The following is a 22982-nucleotide window of genomic DNA, read 5'->3' on the forward strand; positions in this document are numbered from 1 at the left end:
TGTCAGGGAAAGAACAAAAGGCAAGGTCTGTGATAGGGTGGAAGGCAGGAGAGATTAAATGAATAACTGAATCATTACAAACAACTGTTGTACAAAATAAAATGAGAGCCGAGATTACAGTCTGAAATTGTTGAATTCAGTGTTCACAGAATCACAGGATAATACAGTGAAGAAGAGGCCCTTCGGCCCATCGAGTCTGCACCGATGCATTAAAGACACCTGACCTGTCTACCTAATCCCATTTGCCAGCATTTGGCCCACAGCCTTGAATGTTATGACGTGCTAAGTGCTTTTTAAAGGATGTGAGGCAACCCACCTCTACCACCCTCCCCGGCAGGGCATTCCAGACTGTCACCACCCTCTGGGTAAAAAAGTTCTTCCTCAAATCCCCCTTAAACCTCCCGCCCCTCACCTTAAACTTGTGACCCCTCGTAACTGACCCTTCAACTAAGGGGAACAGCTGCTCCCTATCCACCCTGTCCATGCCCCTCATAATCTTGTACACCTCGATCAGGTCACCCCTCAGTCTTCTCTGCTCCAGTGAAAACAACCCAAGCCTATCCAACCTCTCTTCATAGCTTAAATGTTCCATCCCAGGCAACATCCTGGTGAATCGCCTCTGCACCCCCTCCAATGCAATCACATCCTTCCTATAATGTGGCGACCAGAATTGCACACAGTACTCCAGCTGTGGCCTTACTAAAGTTCTATACAACTCCAACATGACCTCCCTGCTTTTGTAATCTATGCCTCGATTGATAAAGGCAAGTGTCCCATATGCCTTTTTCACCACCCTATTAACCTGCCCTTCAGCCTTCAGAGATCTATGGACAAACACGTCAAGGTCCCTTTGTTCCTCGGAACTTTCCAGTGTCAGGCCATTTATTGAATACTTCCGTGTCACATTACTCCTTCCAAAGTGTATCACCTCACACTTTTCAGGGTTAAATTCCATCTGCCACTTTTCTGCCCATTTGACCATCCCGTCTATATCTTCCTGTAACCCAAGACACTTAACCTCACTGTTAACCACTCGGCCAATCTTTGTGTCATCCGCGAACTTACTGATCCTACCCCCCTCATAGTCATCAATGTCATTTATATAAATGACAAACAATAGGGGACCCAGCATAGATCCCTGTGGTACGCCACTGGACACTGGCTTCCAGTCACTAAAACAGCCGTCTGTCATCACTCTCTGTCTCCTGCAGCTAAGCCAATCTTGAATCCACCTTATCAAGTTACCCTGTATCCCATGTGCATTTGCTTTCTTGATAAGTCTCCCATGTGGGACCTTGTCAAAGGTTTTGCTGAAATCCATGCAAACTACATCAACTGCATTACCCTCATCTACACACCTGGTCACATGCTCAAAAAGTTCAATCAAATTTGTTAGGCATGACCTCCCTCTGACAAAGCCATGCTGACTATTCCTAATCAAATTTTGCCTCTCCAAGTGGAGATAGATTCTCTCCTTCAGAATTTTCTCCAATAGTTTCCCTACCACTGACGTGAGACTCACTGGTCTGTAGTTCCCTGGCTTAACTCTACAACCTTTCTTAAATGTTTTTTTTTTGTTTTTAGTTTTAGAGATACAGCACTGAAACAGGCCCTTCGGCCCACCGAGTCTGTGCCGACCATCAACCACCCGTTTACACTATTCCTATACTAATTCCATATTCCTACCACATCCCCACCTGTCCCTATATTATCCCTACCACCTACCTATACTAGGGGCAATTTATAATGGCCAATTTACCTATCAACCTGCAAGTCTTTGGCATGTGGGAGGAAACCGGAGCACCCGGAGGAAACCCACGCAGACACAGGGAGAACTTGCAAACTCCACACAGGCAGTACCCGGAATTGAACCCGGGTCGCTGGAGCTGTGAGGCTGCGGTGCTAACCACTGCGCCACTGTGCCGTGGGATCACATTAGCTGTTCTCCAGTCCTCTGGCCTGGAAGACAGTAAAGTGCCTAATCGAAAGATGAGGTGCTGTTCCTCGAGCTTCCATTGAGTTTAAAGAATTAAAACAATTAACAATTAATCCATTAAGCAATTAATATAGCCAGTTTCCTCCAAAAAGTCCAAGATGATCAGACTTACGGCTTTTGTGAGCAGCCATTAAGGCAAAAGGACTCTTGATTGTTGATGAGAGCACTCCAACCATGGAGAGGCTAAGTTCTATCCTTATAATATCAGCTGGACTGAATATACAGTCAACAGTATCCCACGATGCCCTAATCTCCTGGCCTCCAGCTCTGCCCCACAAGCTTTGTTTGTTGTACTGTAAAACGTAGGCCAATCATTATCAACTTGTGTCTGTGTCCGGCCCATTTCCCACACCTCTACCCTCACCCCTTTCCCTCCCTTCCAGAACAGCGACAGGGTTCTCCTTGTCCTCACTTTCCACCACACCAGCCTCCTGATCCAAAGGGTCATCCTTTGCCATTTCCGCCACCTCCAGCGTGATGCTACCACCAAACGCATTTTTCCCTCCCCTCCCGTCAGCATTCCGAAGGAATCGTTCCTTCCGTGACACCCTCGTCCACTCATCCATCATCCCTGACACCTCGTCCCCTTCCCATGGCACCTTCCCCTGCAATCGCAGGAGGTGTAATACCTGTCCATTTACCTCCTCTCTCCTCACCATCCAAGGCCCCAAACACCCCTTCCAGGTGAAGCAGCGATTTACTTGTACTCCTTGTAGTATACTTGTAGTATACTGTATTCGCTGCTCACAATGTGGCCTCCTCTACATTGGGGAGACCAAACGCAGATTGGGTGACCGTTTTCCAGAACACCTCCGCTCAGTCTGAAAACAGGACCCCGAGCTTCTGGTTACTTGCCATTTCAACACTCCCCCCTGCTCTCATGCTCACATCTCTGTCCTGGGATTGCTGCAGTGTTCCAGTGAACATCAACGCAAGCTCGAGGAACAGCATCTCTTTAACGATTAGGCACACTACAGCCTGCTGGACTGGACATTGAGTTCAATAATTTCAGAGCATGACTGGCTCCTTTTTTTATTTTAATTTTATTTTGTTCCTTTTTTTAAACCATGTGCCTGCCTACTGTTTTTTTCATGTTTGTGCTTTTGGCTAGGGCTGCTCTCTCTGCACTAATGCTTTGTCCTTCATCACACCATTAGCACACCCTCTTTGTCTTTGTCTCATGACCTTGTCAGTTAATCTCTCCTGCCCTCTGTCCTATCAACACCTTCCCTTTTGATCTCTTTTCCCCCACCTCCACTTTACTTGTTTAAAACCTATTACATTTCTAACCTTTGCCAGTTCTGATGAAGGGTCACTGACCTGAAACGTTAACTCTGCTTCTCTCTCCACAGATGCTGCCAGACTTGCTAGCATTTTTTCTAGCATTTCCTGTTTTTGTTATCAATTTACGGCTGTGCAGGCCTTCATAGTTCTGACTGCCTTACAACAACAACGTATTTATATAGTACCGTTAACACAGGGGTGTCCAACCTTTTCACGTGGGGTCCACATTATAATTTTTGTCTTCCATAAGGGGCCGGTGAGAGAATTTCTGAAAGATAATGGCATCAAAAATGTATTTTACTATTAATCAAAACAGCATTTTGTGAAGAAACTTTAAATGAGAAGACTAATTTATTGACTTACTTTCTCGTCACTATGCTGATCACTGTTTAGTGACATACCTGGCATTGTTTTTGCTTGCATGAGTACTCGATCTCTACCTACATGCTTGATGTAGCGATGTGGAGTATTCCAGATAGATGTCCATCTGTCAAGAGTGATCTTTATCTCTTTCTTCCCCTCTCTCCCCTCCCCCCTCCAATGGCTTCAGTCTTTCCAATATTTAATTGGAGGAAATTTCTGCTCATCCAGTATTGGATGTCGGATAAGGAGTCTGACAATTAAGCAACAGTGGAGGAGTTGAGAGAGGTGGTGGTGATCTCAATGTTTTCAGTTACTGTGGTGTATTGGTGCCTTCCAGGAACTAGTGTCTTATCGAGGTTTAGACCTGCTCTTCATTTTGGGGTTTATCATAGTTTTGAAACTTCAGTATTCTTTGCCTTTTAGTTGCCAAACTGTCTTTTTGTTCAAACAAGAACCAACTCTGTTCCCCCCTCCCCACCCCTGCCCTGTTCTCTACATTTACTCTCCAGCTAAAATGCTAAAGCAAAGCAAACTTGACCATTTGAGCCCCTTTGAAATAGTTTAACAGCGCAGCTGTTTGGCGTGTGTTGAGTTACTGCTGATATCATCATTTGCTTCATAAATTTGACCGTCTTTTAAAATTGTGAGGAGAAAATTGTAAGAAAGACCTGCCTCTGTTTTTAACAGTCTGGGTAAGTTGCTGTTGAGATTTGCTGGTTAATTTGTCCAGTTCTGCAGGCCCATCCAAACATCCACTCTGCACCATCAGTCAGTTGCAGGGAAAGTTGACATTGGCTCTGTACAGGGTCCGTCTACACATTTCACAGGAGCAATCTGTGCCATCAGTTAGTTTACTGTGCACCGTGTGTAAAGAAGTGACAGCTGCCCTATGAGTCAGCCATAGCTCAGTGGATAATGCCTTGAGTCAGAAGGCTGTGGGTTAAAATCCTGCTTCAGGGACTTGAGCACAAATCCAGGCTGACAGTCCTGTGCAGTACTGAGGGAGTGCTGCACTGCTGTCCTTCAGCTGAGACATTAAACCTCTCAGGTGGATGTAAAAGATCCCATGGCCACTATTTTGAAGACGAGCAGGAGGGGTTCTCCCCGGTGTCCTGGTTAGTATTTATCCCTCAATCAATATGAAATTCACTAAAAACAGATGATCTGGTCATTATCTCATCGTGCACAGCAAGATCCCACAAAAAACCAAAGTGGCTACGTGTTTCCTACAGTACAACAGAGACTACACTTCAAAAGTAGCTCATTGGCTGTAAAGCACTTTAGGATATCCTGAAGCTGTGAAAGGTGCTATATAAATGCATGTCTGTTTTTTTGTTGCACCACATGATCAACTACATGCACTTTTGCAGAAACAAGAGACGCAAAGACATTATTTTTCTGTATAATAGTCTTCACACAGGCAGCCATTCAAAACCCTGTATGCAATGGTCGCACCTTACACCAACAGCTTGATACCTGAACATTTATCAGGTACCTGAAGATCCATCACCATTGTTCAGTGAATGTGGAGTTCCAGGGAACCCCTCAATCTATGGAAAATTGCACAAGCCCCCAAACTCTTCAGTAGCTCAGCCTTTCGGTGACCTTACTAACGTGCTGCAAACAAGGGGTCACAACATCTGTACAGCATACCTGTTCTGCAGCAGAGTACAACCACAGTGAGACATGTGGGTGGGCCACCTTGTTTAGTGAACATTTGTGGTTCTCAAGGAACGACGCAGATGTTTGACCCGAGAGGATTGACTGAAATTATTGTATTGCAATTTTGCTTGGGAGATAAATTCCTTCCAAAACCATATCCTGATGCAGGCTAAGTCCCATTCACCCATCACCCCTGTGCTTGCTGATCTACATTGGCTCAAGGTTGAGCAACACCTCGAGTTGAAAATCCTCATCCTTGTTTTCAAATCCCTGAATGACTTCACCCCTCATTATCTCTGTAACTGGCCCCACAACCCTCTAGGATCTCTCTGCTCCTCTAATCCTGGCCTCTCGTGAATCCCCATTTCTCCACCATTGGCGGCCGTGCCTTCAGCTGCCTGGACCCTAAGCTCTGGAATTCCCTCCCTTAAAACTCTCCTCCTCTCTCGCCTCCTTTAAGACACTACTTAAAGCCTACCTGTTTGACCAAACCTTTGATCACATGTCCTAATACCTCCTTATGTGACTTGGCGTCAGTTTTTTGTTAAATTCCTGTGATGCACCTGACGATGCTTTACTGAAGACGCTATATGAATGTGAGTTGTTGGTGCATGGAATTGCCTGAGCAAGGCATGGAAGATGAAAAATGTTTTTATTCATTCCCAGGATATGAGATTCACCGGCAGCGTCAGTATTTCTTGCCCATCCCTAATTGCCCTTGAGAAGGTGGTGGTGAGCTGCCTTCTTGAACTGTTGCAGTCCGTGTGGTGTAGGTACACCAACAATGTTGTTAGTGAGTTCTAAGTTTTTGACTCCGTGACAGTGAAGGAACGGCAATGTAGTTCTAAGTCAGAACTTTTGTTTTGGAAGATTTAGAGTCATAGAGAGATACAGCACTGAAACAGGCCCTTTCTTGTTGTTTAGTTAATGTTTGTATATAAAGTTGATCATTTATTTTACAGCTCTTGGGAGCATGATTAAAAAATAATTTTAGTTAGTATTTGCCTGAATAACAATTAAATTTTCACATTAATGCACAGTTACCATACCAATAACTGGGGCTCTGGTGTATCAGTCAGAATTCCATTTCCAAAAACTGGGGCAGAATATTATTGAATGAGTGCAGATCCAACAATATTCCAGAAGCTCAACACCATGCAGGGCAATGCAGCCTGCTTGATCAGCACCTCATCTGCCAGCTTAAGCATTCACTGCCTCCACTCCCAGTGCAAGGTGGCAGCAGTGTGTACCATCTACAAGATGCACTGCAGCAACTTGCCAAGGCTCCTCAGACAGCACCTTCCAAACCCATGACTTCTGCCACCTTGAAGAACAAAGGCATCAGGTGCAAGGGAACACCACCACGTTCAAGTGCCCCTCTAAGTCACACACCATCCTGATTTGGAACTATATCGCCGTTCCTTCACTGTCACTGGGTCAAAATCGTGGAACTCCCTTCCTAACAGCACTGTCGGATACCCGCACCACATGGACTGCAGCGGGTCAAGGCAGCTCACCACCACCTTCTCAAGGACAATTAGGATAGGCAATAAATGCTGGTCTTGCCGGTGATGCCCACATTCCAATAAAAATAAACCTGCTCAAGTCCTGGAGTAGGAAATTGAACTAACAACTTTTTCCGTACCAATCTTGTTTCTAGGTGGAAAACTGTAAACTTTGCTGTGTAAAATATGCGAGTAATGTCTTTATTAACATTCACTTACCAGGTTGATTCAGTGCAATGTTTTGAAGAAGTTCTCCTTGTTTATTGACTATTACAAGAGAAATGTTCACTTCAAGCGTCCAGGTTGTCTGATCTGTAACGGGGATATTTTGTTCCTCTTTGCCTAGTTGGTATCACCGCGATCTCTCTCGCCATGCTGCCGAGGCCCTACTCCTCTCCAATGGAAAAGATGGGAGTTACCTTCTAAGGAAGAGTCACGATGGTCCAACATTGTATGCTTTGTCAGTAAGGTAAACACGTCAGACACAGTTGGATAATTGCCGAGTTATATCCTTGTTGTAGACCACAAACTGAGGAGAAGATTGCTGTGGAATTATTTGACCAAAGAGAAAGTGTATCTGGAAAAGGGTTTCCGTTAATTCTGGCAACTCTAATTGTTGAATTTTTTCGAACTGGCAGAAGGGTCTGTAACAGATTAAGACAATTGGCATAAAAATCAAGGGGGTTTGGGGGAGGGGGAGGGAAATGAGGAGAATTTTTTTACACAGCGAGTTGTTGTGATCTGGAACGCGCTGCCTGAAAGGGCGGTGGAAGCAGATTCAATAGTAACTTCCAAAAGGGAATTGGATAAATACTTGGAAAGGAAAAAATGTGCAGAGTTATTAGGGAAAGAACAGGGGAGTGAGACTAATTGAATAGCTGTTCTAAAGAGCTGGCACAAGCATGATGGGCTGAATGGTCTCCTGTGCTATATGATTCTCTGAATTTAAATCGAATTGCAGCAGTGAGATTTTTTTAAATTGTTCTTTTCATAGACTTTGCTTTGTTTAAGAATTGGGATTTGGGGATGGATTATAACAGATTTCTCTGAATTTGGAGTTGTGAACCAGTTGGAGCAAGGACAACAAATTGGACACGAGCGTCACTAGATTTGATAACTGTGACACAAATAGGAGAGAGAAAATTTAAAAACAAATGTGTGCACCAAATTTCAGGACTTTCTTTTTAAGCTGAGTGTAAAAATGGAAGCTAAATCTTGATTTAATTGAGAAAGGTGGGTAGGTACAGGTGAGGTACAGATCAGTCATAAACACATTGAATGGCAGGATAGGCTTGAGGGGCTGAATGACCTCCTCCTATTCCTTTGATGCACATGTAGGTGCCGCATGAAGGCAAAAAGCTTAGGCTCTCCTGGCATGCACCGTCACATCAGATTCAGGCTGGTAATGAATCCACTGAACAAATCTGCAATAGAGATCTTCCAGATGTTAATGAGGCCAAGAGCTAGAGTGGCGATCACATCAGACAGAGACTTCAGTGACCTACATTAATAACTGTTGAAATTAACTAACAATACAAATCTTCCCATTACAGAGGCAAAGACTCCGTCAAACACTTCCAGATTGAGCGAACCGAAGACTCAATTAAATTTGGATTTAATGAGTTTCACTCACTATCGGAATTTGTTAGTCACTTCGCCAATCAGCCACTTATCGGAAGTGAGACAGGTGATCTAGAACATGCTTTGATATTCCATCTAATACACTATCATTCAGATAGGCTTTTATCAATAGCCGTTGTGTACATTGCAGTTCCTCACATTTTGTAAATGATTCTGTTTTGTTTCACAGTCTTCATTTTCATTCTGGGTACTGCAAATTACTATTTCACATCTGCATCATTCAAAAATTGCATCCCTGTACGCCTTTCCATGAAATCTTTCATCACTGCGGTCGTTTTTGCATATTATAACATTTGGTGGGGCGGGGAGGGGGGGGGTCGCAGTCCATTTCTGCACCATTACTGAGCCCGACAGTGTGAGGGAGTGGAGGTAACATTAGAAGAGATAGTCAGTAGAGCCGAGTGCTGGCTGGGAGTAGTTACTGAGCCTGACTCCTTCGCTGGTTGGATCAATATTATTAGAGGTAAGGGTTACGTTATTCCAATTACGGCTAGCCTCCAGAAACATGAGCTAATCCGAAATTCTGCTGCCCATGCCCTAACTCTCACCAAGTTCCGTTCACCCATCACCCCTGTGCTCACTGACCTACATTGGCTCCTGGTCTGGCAAAGCCTCGATTATAAAATTCTCATCCTTGTTTTCAAATCCCACCTTGCATCCCCCCCCCCCCAATGTCAAATTTGTTTGATAATTGCCCCTCTGATAATTGCCCCTCTGTTGTACTGTTCTCAGGACATCTTCTGATTGAGGCATTTAACTAACGGTCTGTTGTCTGCCTGATCAGGTAGATACGAATGATCCCACGGCACTGCTGAAAGAGCAGGGGATTTCTCCCTGGTGTCCTGACCAACAGAGACAGCTCAACCAACATCACCGTAACACATTAACTGGTCATTTATCTCATTGCTTTTGGGTGGCCATTGCTGTGTGTTGATTCGTTGCTGTGCTTTCCTAAATAACAACAGTGACTACACTTAGAAATAGCCAGAAATTAACTACGAAATGCTTTAGGATCTACTGAAGACACAAAAAATGCTATGTAAAAATAAGTTGGTTAATTATTTTCTTCCTGTACTGGCAATTGTTAATCTGCAATGAACATAGGAAATAGGTGACATCACCGCCATTCCACTAGATCATGGCTGATCTACCTCAACGCCATTTTCCTGCACTATCCCCATAATCCCTTGATATCTTTAATATTTAGAAATCTATCGATCTCTGTCTTGAACATACTCAATGACTGAGGCTCCACAGTCCTCTGGGGAGAATACCACAGCTTCACCAACCTCTGATTGAAGAAATTCCTCCTCATTGAAGTCCTAAATGGCCTGCCTTATTCTGAGACTGTGTTCTCTGGTTCTGGACTCCCCAGCCCGGGGAAACATCCTTCCTGTATCAACCCTGTCATGCCCTGTAAGAGTTTTGTATGCTTCAATGAGATCACCTCTCATTCTTCTAAACTCTAGAGAATACAGGCCCAGTCTCCTCAATCTCTCCTCTTAGGACAATCCCACCATCCCAGGGATCAGTCTGGTGAACCTTTGTTGCACTCCCTCTATGGCAAGTATATCCTTCCTTAGGGAAGGAGACCGAAACTGTACACAATACTGCAGGTGCGGTCTCACCAAGGCGCTATACAATTGCAGCAAGACTTCTTTACTCCTGTACTCAAATCCTCTTGCAATAAAGGTCAACATACCATCTGCCTTCCTAATTGCTTGCTGCACCTGCATGTTAGCTTTCAGTGACTCATGAACAAGGACACCCAGGTCTCTTTGGACATCAACACTTCCCAATCTCTCACTATTTAAGAAATACTCTACATTTCTGTTTTTCCTACCAAAATGGATAATTTCACATTTTTCCACATTATATTCCATCTGCTATGTTCTTGCCCACTCACTTAGCCTGTCTAAATCCCCTTGAAGCCTCTTTGCATCCTCCTCACAACTCACATTCCCACCTAGTTTTGTGTCATCAGCAGACTTGGAAATATTACAAATTGGTTTCATGTATGCATTCTTAGGAGTCTTTAAATGGGGTAGTAAATCCAGCCCAGTGACAAAGCTGGGCAGGGGGGTGTTTCTCGTACACATTTGCAGCAAATTTGTAAGCTGCTATTGTATTGCAGTTACTAACCTGCGAGGTTTAAAAGGATTATCATCTTACATAGAATGTACAGCATAGAAATCGGCTATTTGGCCCAGCTGGTCACGCTGGTGTTTTATGCTCCACGTGAGCCTCCTCCCAACTCTCTTCATCTCATCCTATCAACATATCCTCCGAGTCCTTTCTCCCTCATGTGTTTATCTTGTGTCCACTTAAATGCATCTGTGCTATTCGCCTTAATCACTCCCCTTGATACCTTAATTAACACACACTAGAATTTAGTGCGAAGACATTTTAACACACACGGTAAAAAAAGCTATACAGAAGAATCAACCCTCAGTTTTAATGTATTATGGGGTAAAGCTGTTCCAGTGCAAGGTGCTCATTTGACAGATGTTTGGCTGCAGAAGTCAACGCCCACCCCACCCAATTCAGACGGGTGTGTCAAACGGGTAATGCATTAGAAAGCAGAGTTTCCAATATCACCACCTCTCCCACTGAAACACAACAGTAGTGTGATCCAGTTGTTGGGTTTATTGGGCCGTACTGTTTAAAGAAAGAAGAGACTTGCATTTATATTGGTCCTTTCATGACCTCAGGACATCCCACAGCACTTTACAACGAATGAAGTGTAGTCACTGTTGTAATGTAGGAAATGCAGCAGCCAATTTTCACACAGCAAGATCCCACAAACAGCATTGTGATAATGTCCAGATAATCTGTTTTAGTGATGTTTATTGAGGGATAACTGTTGGCCAGGACACTAGGAATATCTCCTCTGCTCTTCAAAGCAGAGCCAAGGGATCTTGCATGTCCACCTGAGAGGGCAGATGGGGCTTCAATTTAACGTCTCATCTGAAAGACGGCACCTCTGAGAGTGCAGCACTCCCTCAGTACTGTACTGGAGTGTCAGCCTGGATTATGCGCTCAAGTCTCTAGAGTGGAACTTGAAGCCGCAACCTTCTGACTCGGAGGTTAGAGTGCTACCCACTGAACCCCAACCTACTCCAAACCTATGCCAGCTTGGTAAACTTGTCCCATGTCTACCTGTGCTAATGGGAAAACTGCCTATAACTAAACCTCATTTCCAAAAGTGGTGATCTGCAACATTCAAGATACTGAATTCATCGTCCAGATTGATGGAGTTAAATGAAAATCTTTTTTTTTTTTAAATGTCATTCTGATCTGTTAGGAATCCAATGGAACCCAGGCGAGAAAATTGAGTTAAGATACAGATCAACCGTGATCTGATTGAATGGGAGAACAGGCTCAAGGGGCTGAATGGCCTTACTCATTCCTTCACTGAAGAGCGAGACTGGATGCGCAAATGTATTTGAACATGAGGACAAATTCCGTGAGCCTGTGCACTCTGCTTGAAACCCCATTAGTTAGTTGTGCAGCTTGGAGAATTGAGGTTATAGTGTTAAATAAAGTCCCATCTCAAACGTGTGCCTTCCATCCAGCGAAGACTTAGAATCTGATTCTGATTCTAAATCCTCCTAGAATCCTACAGCACAGGAGGCCACTCAACCCATCATACCTGTGCCAGCTCTTTGAAACAGCTGCCCAATTAAGTCCCACACCCCAGCTTTCTTCCTCCCCCAGCTCTGCAAATTAGTTCTCTTCAAGTATATTGTTTAAAAGTTCCTATGAAATATGATTCCACCATCCTTTCAGGTAACTTGATCATACAACCTTCTGTGTGAAGAAATTTCTCCTCATCTCCCCTCTAATTCTTGCAATAATGTTAAATCTATGATCCTTGGTTACCAACCCACTTGCCAGAAGGAGCGGTTTCTCCCTACCTGCTCTAGCAAAATCCCTCATAGTCTTGACTACCTCCTATTGGAGCTAGGATATATTTTCCTTGCTGTGGGAGTGTGGGCCTCACTGAATTTCTCCGCTGTAGAGTGCTGGTTTAAGTGCAGCTCCCACAGGAGGTCATTCTGCATACAGGCTGACTAACATTCCATCAAAGGGACAGCTCAGGGAAACGCTTAGTCCCCAGCACAAAGCTCACCAAATTTTAGGACTAACGTTTGCAATCTCACTCCTGATTGCTGTAAATGGGGAACACAAGAAGCAACTGTGGACTGAGAAAAGACTTTCAGCCCATCAAACCTACTCCTAATTTACGCTTTGTACTGTTAACTGTATCCTATTTACTTAAGCCTGAAAGCTACACCACAGGAATGCCCTAAGGCTAATTCATTGATTGCTTTGTAAATGTAATATAAACACAAGAAATGCTGGAAATACTCAGCAGGTCTGGCAGCATCTGTGGAGAGAGAAGTAGAGTTAACGTTTCGGGTCAGTGACCCTTCTTCGGAATGTTCCGAAACGCTCCAGCATTTCTTGTTTTTATTTCAGATTTCCAGCATCCGCAGTATTTTGCTTTCATTTATTTTTAATATGGCTTATAACATCATCGTTAAAATAGCTGACAAAGTAATCTTGTACACACATAACTGTTTAGGCACTTAATATCTCCTGTTGTAATTTCCCAATGATGGGAATAACTTGTTACCCTGTGAATAACTTGTGAAAAGTTATAAACTTTTCCTGAGTTAATTGGACAAAAGCTTCAGGTTAGATGTCAGCTGTGGTTCAGTTGGTGACACTCTGGCCTCTGAGTCACAAGGTTCAAGTCCCACTCCAGCACTTGAGATCAAAAATTCAGGCTGACACTCCAGTGCAATACTGAGGGAATGCTGCACTGTCAGAGGTGCCGACTTTTGGATGAGACGTTAAATTGAGGCCCCATTTGCCTGCTCTGGTGAATGTAAAATATCCCATGGCACTATTTTTGAAGAAATTATCTTCAGTGTCCAGGCAAATCAATATCACAAAGAATGATTATCTGGTCATTATCACATTGCTGTTTGTGGGAGCTTTGTGTGTGCAAACTGGCTGCTGTGTTTCCTACAAAACAATAGTGACCTCACTTCAAAAGTACTTCATTGGCTGTCAAGTGCTTTGAGATATCCAGTGGTCATGAGGAGCGCTATAGAAATGCAAGTCTTTCTTTCTTTAGAGTGAGCTTGTAGACAGGCAGAAAGAAGCATTTGTGTTTTCAATGTAACTTTCATTTACTATTGAGCTTTTTATATATATTTAAACAAAGGTACGCTTCTTATACTTAAAAATCCATATCCTCGAAAAGTAGAAGAACCTTCCATTTACGAGTCTGTTCGGGTCCACACGGCCATGCAGACGGGACGTACAGAAAGTGATCTCGTTTCCGAGGCTCCTTCAGTGAGTACAGTTTTATCTTTTGACTTTGACAGAAACACTGTCTGGATTCCTGTTAAACATGTGATTTGTGTTTTGAGCCAGCAATTTTGCATCCAAAACTGTGAAGTGATGGTAATATCAAAATGGATGGATACATAAAGAAGGTGGCTTTCATTTATATAGTGCCTTTCACAGCCTCATGGCATTATATCAAAGTGAGCTGTCAGTGATTCGACCTAAATGTGTTGGCAGTCCTTCCCATTTTTTTGTAATGTGGTTAATGCCAGACAGCCCGCCCCTCGTTTTCTGTCTGGCTGCTTCGTGCCTCTTCCAGTGGAGGTGCAGCAGCTAGGAGATGTGCAAGAATGACCCCACTACTCCTTGTCCAGGGAAATGTGTGGTCCCTCCCCAACTCCACTCTATATAGAGAATGGCAGACATCAATCAGTATCCGCTTTTCAAATGAGACGTTAAACCGAGCCCCTGTCTGCCCTCTCAGATGGACGCAAAAGATCCCATGGCACTATTTCAAAGAAGATCAGGGGAGTTATCCTTGGTGTCCTGGGCAATATCTATCCCTAAACCAACATCACTGGAACAGATTAACTGGTCATTATGACATTGCTGTTTGTGAGATCTTGCTGTGCACAAATTGACTGTCACGTTTCCTACACTACAAAAGTACTTTTTTTTTTACACTAAGGGCATCGAGGATATAGGGAGAGGCAGAAATTAGATGTGCGACATGCATGTAGCCACATCTGATAATCCACAACCCCCACCCCCCTCCCTTACAGTAATTAGGAAGACAAATGGAATGTTGGCATTTATTACAAAGGAAATATAGAAGTAGGAAAATAGAGATGTTTTGCTATAGTTGTACAAGGCCTTGGTGAGACCACATCTGGAGTACTGCTTACAGTTTCGGTCTCCTTACTTGGGAAAGGATATAATTGCATTAGAAGCAGTTCAGAAAAGGTTCACTCAACTGATTCCTGGGATGAAGGGGTTGTCTAATGAGGAAAGATTGAGCAGGTTGGGCCTAAACTCAATGGAGTTCAAAAGAATGAGAGGTGATTTTATTGAAACATATAAGATCCTGAGGGGACTTGACAGGGTGGATGCTGAAGGGATGTTTCCCACTATGGGCAAGACTAGAACCAGGGGACACAGTTTAAGAATAAGAGGTCTCCCATTTAAGATGGAGGTGAAGATAAATTTTTTCTCTGAGGGTTGTTTGTCCGTGGAATTCTTTCCCAGAAAGCAGTAGAGGCTGGGTCATTGAATATATTCAAGGCTGAGTTAGATAGACTCTTGATAGACAAGGGAGTCGAGGGTTATGGGGGCAGACAGGAAAGTGGAGTTGAGGCCACATTCAGATAAGCCATGATCTTGTTAAATGGCAGAGCAGGCTCAAGGGGCCGAATGGCCGACTCCTACTCCTGTGTATGTATGTCCACCATCACATTTTGAAGCATGAGTTACGCTACCCTCTCCTCCCCTGCCCTAAACCTCAGAATTGCCCCTAATGTCCTACTACCCTAAACTTTTCATCTAGTTGCCCCTCTGGTGTGTGAATTACACAAGTTTTAAATTGCACACAATTGTCCACTTCATGTCCAAGGCCTTTTGTGCAATAACTTTCTGATCTTAATTTTTTTTTTTACAACGAGCCTTTTGTTGGCAGCTTAAATCCTGTGCAACTCACCAGTGGCAATGCCATTATAATTCGAGTAATTTGGTTAACACGATGCTGTTTGCCTCAAGTGAAACTAAGGTGAATTACTGCCCCTATCCTAGCTCACAGCAAGTCCCATTAATCCATCACCCCTGTGTATTGGCTCCCAGTCCAGCAATGCCTCACTTTTAAAATTCTCCTCTCCGTTTCTGTAACCTCCTCCAGCCCTACAAACCTCTTCAGATCACTGCTCTCCTCCAATCTGGTCTCCTGCTTATCCCCGATTTTAATTGTTGGCCGTGCCTTCAGCTGCTGAGGCTCCAAGCTTAGGAATTCCCTCCTAAACATCTCCTTAAAACCTTCCTCTTTGACCAAGCTTCCAAATAGCCCCTTAAGTGCCTCGGCTTCAAAGTTTGTTTGATAATCACTCCTGTGAAGCACTTCAGGATGTTTTAGTATGTCAAAGGCGCTATATAAATTTAAGATGATGTTGAATTAGAACAGAAACGGCAGACAGCAGTGTTGTGTGAAGTGGCTGGCTCTCAGGTAGACTTCTACTTTTTTATTGACCTGCGATCATAGCTGAGGAAGGAAGCAAAACAGTTTTAGGCACTGAACAGGCAGTGAAAATGTAAACGGCTCCAGTTGGGAAAGTAAATCAAACTGAACAAACATGGACTGCAGCGGTTCAAAAATGCAGCCCACCACCACCTTCTCAAGGGCAATTAGGGATGGGCAATAAATGCTGGCCTGGCATCCCACGAACGAGTTAAAAAAAAATTTGGCTTTGTACCAAGCTAGGCAGAGAATTAATTGCATCTCAGGTTAAGTAAGTACTTGCAACCGGTGTTTCACAGTACTTGAGTTTTGCCATCTTTGGGTAATTTATCAGTTTAACTTGTAACAGCAGATCATTTACTTGCCTAACCTGGTTCCTGCTACAAGCAGGTGTTTGTTGTGATAAAAACCCGTGGAGTTTTGAATTAGATAATTGTTCAAAACATTTCTTTCCCTCTTTCAGTTGGGAACCAAGGAAGGATACCTTACAAAACAGGGAGGCAGAGTAAAGGTAAGGTTCTAGATTCTTCTTTGTGTCAACATTTTAAATGTCAATTCCAGGATGATGTAACTTTGTGTGCCCCCAATTCTGGGCACTGGATTTTTAGGATGAATGTTACATTTTGGAAAGGGTGCAGAGGAGATTTACCAGGATGACAGCAGGGATGAGGGACTTCAGTCATCTGGAGAGACTGGAGAAGCTAGGATTGTTCTCCTTAGAGCAGAGAAAGCTAAGAGGAAATTTATAGAGGTGTTCAAAATTGAGGTGTTTTGATAGAGTAAGTAGGGAGAAACTGTTTTCTCTGGCAAATGGATTAGTCGCCAGAGATAACAGATTTAAAATAATTGGCAAAAGAACTAGAAAGGAAATGAAGAAAATGTCTTCACGTGCAGGGTTGTTAGGATCTGGAAGGCACTACCTGAAAGGGAAATGGAAGCAGAGTCCGTAGGAGTTTTCAAAAGGTAATTGGACATATACTTGGAGGACTAATTTGCAGGGTTGTGGGGGAAAACCTGGAAAGTGGGGCTAATTGGATAGTTCTTTCAAAGAGCTGACACAGGCACAGTGGGCTGCATGGTCTCCTGTGCTTTTAAGAATCTATCCTTTATTTTAAAAAAACACATCTGTGCTTCTTCGATGGCTAGTTATGCTTTTGTCTAGTGAGTAACTGAGTTATTAGGGTAGCAGGGTTATTTGAGATCTTCGGGAAGAGGAAGTGTTTCCTTTGAAACACACGAGGAAGGCAACGGGAAACCACCTCGTCCTCTTAGCTGGTCATTTCTCATGGAGGTTTAGGCTCATGACCAACTGAAGAGGGAAGTGCAGAAACGTGAGGCATGGAGAAATGAGCTAAGGATCTGCCCTTGGGCAGATCATCACCACTAACTGAGTTGTACAGATTAGAGAGATCTCCAGGCTGGGAGCTGTGGGAAAATAGCTAATCCCAGCTAGGGCAGTAGTAGAGGAATTAAAGAAAATTCTGTAAACACAACATGTTAGGGAGCACCTGTGTAGAGAGAGAAACACAGTTAACATTTCCAGTTGATGACCATTTGTCAGTTATGGAAGAAATTAGAGATGTAACAGGTTTTAAGCAAGTACAGAGGGAGGGAAGAACAAAAGGCCTGTGATAGGGTGGAAGGCAGGAGAGATTAAGTAACAAATGGGATAATGATGCAAGGCAAAAGGAGATGACAATGGGACAAGTAAAAAAAAAAATTTAAAAGGCAGGTATGGAGGAGGTGTAAATGTCAAAAGCGGAATTGCCACCAACAGCTGCTGTCCAAGAAAATGAGAGCAGCACCCGAAATTGTTGAACTCTTGAGTTTGGAAGGTTTTAAGTGCCTAATCAAAAGATGATGTATTGTTCAGAGCTTCATCCAAACAGAGTAGGAGTACGCAATTAGTCTTTTTAAAATAGGCATGGCTAATCTAGTTCTGTGGTGGTATTAGTTGAGAGATGATGACAACGGGTAATTTTCTGAGTGAGCTGTCACTACATAGTTGGGAAATCACAAGATGCATTGCCCAGGACTTTCTATTCACTTGAACAAACAGGCTGTAACCAGCATGCAGGTAATTTAAGGCTCCCCACTAGGAGTATCAGTATAGGTAGGAGTGCGTAGTGCTAATGTCTGGAATGTGCTGCCTGAAAGGGTGGTTAATAATGATTCAATAGTAATTTTCAGAAGGTCATTGGATAAATACTTGAAAATCTTTTAAAAATTGCAAGTCTACGGCGAAAGAGCAGGGGGGAGAGAGACTAATTGGATAGCTCTTTCAACAAGCTGGCACAGACAGGATGGGCTGAATGGCCTTTATCTGTGCTGTATGATTCTATGATAAGGTTCCCAGGGCTTCCTGTTTTTCATTGGAATGTCCCTTATCCAATTGAGCTGCTCAATGACTGAGCATTGGATTGTTCCTGAAATTGTTCAAACAATGAAGAATTTGAATCAAATGGACTGTGAAGAAGTATACAAGATGGTGCTAACTTTGTAAAGTGTTTTTAATCACAATCTGCATTCCAGCAGAGTTAATACATACCACTAAAGTTAATTATTCCCATATTCTTAAAAGTAAGTTAAATGATTGAAAGCAGTGTATTTTTAGAACACTGGCAAAGACGAGGCTATTCGAGGATAGTACTGGATTCTTACCCACAACAGGTGAAAAAAAATCAAAATACCGGACAATAGATCCGTTAGTAAAGCAGAGGGAACAGAGGTGATTGGCAGAAGAACTAGAGGCAACATGAGGAAGAACTTATTTATGCAACGAGTTGTTAGGATTTGGAAATAACGGCCTGATAGGGAGGTGGATACAGATTCAGTAGTAGCCTTCAGAAAGGAATTGGATCAATACTTGGAGGAAAAATATGTAGGGAGATGGGGAAAGAGTGGGATGAAATGGGATTGCTTTTTGGAAAAGCCAGTGCAGACTCGATGGCCTGTACTATTCCATGATCTAGGTTAATGTTTCGGGTGAAGACCCATGTTAGAACTGAAAAAGGGTTTTGAAAGCTGGAGGGGTCAACTTGGAAGGTCAAATATGCCAAATGTTATTACAAACCAGAAGCCTATGGGGCGAAAAGTGTTAGATGTTGCAAAGGTAATTGTTTCTTCAAAGCAGCTGTGTTTGACACACCTAGAGACCCAACACCATGTTCTCAGAGTTTGATTTATAGAGTGCACACTCTTTGTCCATATAGACATAACTATTAGAGTAGAAGGCTTGGAGATTCCCCCTCCCTGCCATCGAGTATCGAGAGGAGTATGGTATGGTAGCATAGTGGTATTCCTTTGGGACTAGTAATCAGAGGCCTGAACTAATAAGAGGGGAGATAGTGGCGTAGTGGTAATGTCACTGGACTAATAATCCACAGACCCTGGCTAATACTCTGGGGACAGGGGTTCAACTCCCACCACTGCAGCTGGTGGTTAGTTGAACAAAAAACATTTGGAATTGAAAGTGAGTCTCAGTAATGGTGACCCTGAAACTACCATCGATTGTTGTTTAAAAACTCAACTGGCTCACTAATGTCCTTTTAGGGAAGGAAATCTGCTGTCCTTACCTGGTCTGGCCTACAGGTGATTTAGGGGGAGATAGTGGCATAGTGGTAATGTCACTAGACTAGTAACCCAGAGCCCCTGGGCCTACATGTGACTCCAGACCAACAGCAATCTGGTCGACACTTAACTGCCCTATGAAATGGCCTAGCAAGCCACTCAGTTGTATCAAACTGCTACAAAGTCTAAGAAAAGGAATAAAACCAGGCGGACCACCTGGCATCGACCTAGGCACCAGAAACGACAATGGCAAACCCAGCCCTGTCGACCCTGCAAAGTCCTCCATACTAACATCTGGGGGCTTGTGCCAAAGTTGGGAGAGCTGTCCCACAGACTAGTCAAGCAACAGCCTGACAGTCATACTCACGGAATCATACCTTACAGACAATGTCCCTGACACTACCATCGCCGTCCCTGGGTATTTCCTGTCCCACCGGCAGGACAGACCCACCAGAGGTGGTGGCACAGTCAGGAGGGAGTCACCCTCAACATTGACTCCGGATCCAGTGATGTTTCATGGCATCAGGTCAAACATGCACAAGGAAACCTCCTGCTGATTACCACCTACTGCCCCCCCCCACCATCCACTGCTGATGAATCAGTGCTTCTCCATGTTGAGCACCAACTGGAAGAAGCACTGAGGGCAGCAAAGATACAGAATGTACTCTGGGTGGGGGAACTTCAATGTCTATCACCAAGAGTGGTTCAGCAGCACCACTACTGACTGAGCTGGCTGTGTCCTAAAGGACATAGCTGCTAGACTGGGCTGAGGCAGGTGGTGAGGAAACCAACAAGAGGGAAAAGCCTACTTGACCTCGTCCTCACCAATCTACCTGTCACAGATGCATCTGTCCATGACAGTATTGGTAGGAGTGACCACTGCACAGTCCTTGTGGAGACAAAGTCCCGTCTTCACATTGAGGATATCCTCCGTTGTGTTGTGTGGCACTACCACCATGCTAAATGGGATAGATTTCGAACAACTTAAAACTGGGCATCCATGAGGTGCTGTGGACCATCAGCAGCAGCAGAATTGTATTCAACCACAATCTGTAACATCATGGCCCGGCATATCTCCCACTCGACCATTATCATCAAGACAGGGGACCCACCCTGGTTCAATGAAGAGTGCAGGAGGGCATGCCGGGAGCAGCACCAGGCATATCTAAAAATGAAGTGTCAGCCTGTTGGAGCTACAACCCAGGACTATTTGCACGTCAAACAGCAGAAGCAGCATTCAATAGAAAGGCTAAGCGATTCCACAACCAACAGATCAGATCTAAGCTCTGCAGCCCTGTCACATCCAGTCATGAATGGTGGTGGACAATTAAACAATTGACAGGAGAAGGCTCCACAAATATCTCCATCCTCAACGATGGGGGAGCCCAGTAAATCAGTGCAAAAAACAAGGCTGAAGCATTTGCAGCCATCTTCAGCCAGAAGTGCCGAGTGGATGATCCATCTCAGCCTCCTCCTGAGATCCCCAGCTTCACAGATGCCAGTCTTCAGCCAATCCAATTCACTCCATGTGATATCAAGACACGGCTGAAGGCACGACAACATTCTGGCAATAGTACTGAACACTTGTGCTGCAGAACTAGCTGCAAACCTAGCCAAGCTGGTCCAGTACAGCTACAACACTGGCATCTACCAGGTGATGTGGAAAATTGCCCAGGTATGTCCTGTGTGATGGATTATTATCCTGGATGGATGCAGCTCCAACAACACTCAAGAAGCTCGACACCATCCAGGACAAAGCAGCCCGCTTGTTGGCACCCCATCCACCACCATTCACTCTCTCCACATTGACTCACAATGGCAATAGTGTGTACCATATACAAGATGCACCGCAGCAACTCACCAGGGATCTTTCGACAGCGTGTTCCAACCCCGTGACCGCTACCAACTAGAAGGACGAGGGCAGCAGATGCATGGTAACACCACCATCTGCAAGTTCCCCTCCAAGCCGTACACCGTGTTGACTTGGAACTATATCGCCGTTGCTTCACTGTCGCTGGGTCAAAATGCTGGAACTCCCTTCCTAACAGCACTGTGGGTATACATCCACCCCAAGGACTGCAGCGGTGCAAGAAGGCAACTCACCACCACCTTCTAAAGGGCAATTAGGGATGGGCAATAAATGCTGGCCCACATCCCATGAACGAATAAAAAATGCGGTTGACTCTTAACTGCCCTCTAAAATGGCCTAGCAAAGCTACTCAGTTGTAACACCACCTTCGAAGGAAACTGAGGTTGGGCAATAAATGCTGGCCTTGCCAGCGATGCCCACATCCCACGAAACGAATATTTAAAAAAAAAAAAATATGGAGACAGGAGTTCAAATCCCATCATGACAGCTTGTGATTTGGAATTCAGTTAATTAAATAAATCTGGAAATAAAAAGTTTGTATCAGTAATGGTGACCATAAAGCTATCAAATTGTCATAAAACTCAGTAATCCATCTAGGAAAGGAAATCTGCCTTCCTTAGCTGGTCTGGCCAACGAATGGCACCAGACCCACAGTAATTTGGTTGACTCTTAACTGCCCTCTGAAATGGCCCAGAAAGCCACGACACACACAAAAAAGATGTCACCACACAAACTGCAGTGCTTTAAGGCAGCAGCTCTCCGTCACCTTCTCAAGGGCAATTAAGGATGGGCAATAAATGCTGGCCCTACCTGTGACAACCACGCCCTGTAAATAAAGTACTACTGGAGCAGAGGAAACTGGAAAGTTTCCCCCTGCTTTTCTAGCTGGAGTCACCGATTCTTTAGAGCACTGGTCGGCAACGTTCTGTGAAGGAAGCAGGGACCCGGATGACAGACATGGCACGTCCTTGAATGTTCCAGTAATATGTCTGGCGGGCTAGCCGATCACCAAGAGTGAGCTCAAGGTCAGTGGATCTGGCTTGCTCAGGTTTCATATCACTGAGTGGTTTTATTTTGATGCGTTTTTTGTTTCCTTCTTTGCTGTTTTTTCCAGAGCTGGAAAACAAGGTGGTTTATTCTACATAGGAACGAACTGAAATATTTCAAGGACAAAATGGTTAAGTATTCAAAGAAATTGCATCTTATTAACTTTTTTTTAAAAAATTAACAATGTTTGATAAACATGAGGGAGAATGGAATTAGAAGAGGAGGGGTGAGAGGAGACTTTTGTGGAGCATAAACACAGACATTGACCTGTTGGGCCAAATAGTATGTACAGCACAGAAACAGGCTGTGTGTGTGTGTGTGTGTGTGTGTGTGTGTGTGTGTGTGGGGTGGGGGGGGGGGGGGGGGGGGTGCCATCTTTCTGATGAGACATTTAAACCAAGGCCCTAACTGCCCCCTAGGGTGGATGTAAAAATCCCAAGGATCTATTTTGAAGGGGCGTTC

The 22982-nt window shown here is 44.1% G+C and overlaps 1 protein-coding gene across 2 annotated transcripts in view; it reads left to right on the forward strand.

Annotated features, from left to right (window-relative positions):
* dapp1 (dual adaptor of phosphotyrosine and 3-phosphoinositides) overlaps positions 1 to 22982 on the forward strand; it is a 254861-nt gene that overhangs the window by 225792 nt on the left and 6087 nt on the right. For both annotated transcript variants that reach the window (XM_068046417.1, XM_068046424.1), the window contains exons 2-6: positions 7157 to 7279; positions 8364 to 8497; positions 13688 to 13818; positions 16497 to 16544; positions 22588 to 22650. In XM_068046417.1, coding sequence (XP_067902518.1) covers positions 7157 to 7279; positions 8364 to 8497; positions 13688 to 13818; positions 16497 to 16544; positions 22588 to 22650 — 499 coding nt within the window. The remainder of the gene's footprint in view (positions 1 to 7156; positions 7280 to 8363; positions 8498 to 13687; positions 13819 to 16496; positions 16545 to 22587; positions 22651 to 22982) is intronic.

The sequence above is a fragment of the Heterodontus francisci genome, chromosome 1 (assembly GCF_036365525.1).
Source record: "Heterodontus francisci isolate sHetFra1 chromosome 1, sHetFra1.hap1, whole genome shotgun sequence".
Classification (NCBI taxonomy): Eukaryota; Metazoa; Chordata; class Chondrichthyes; order Heterodontiformes; family Heterodontidae; genus Heterodontus; species Heterodontus francisci.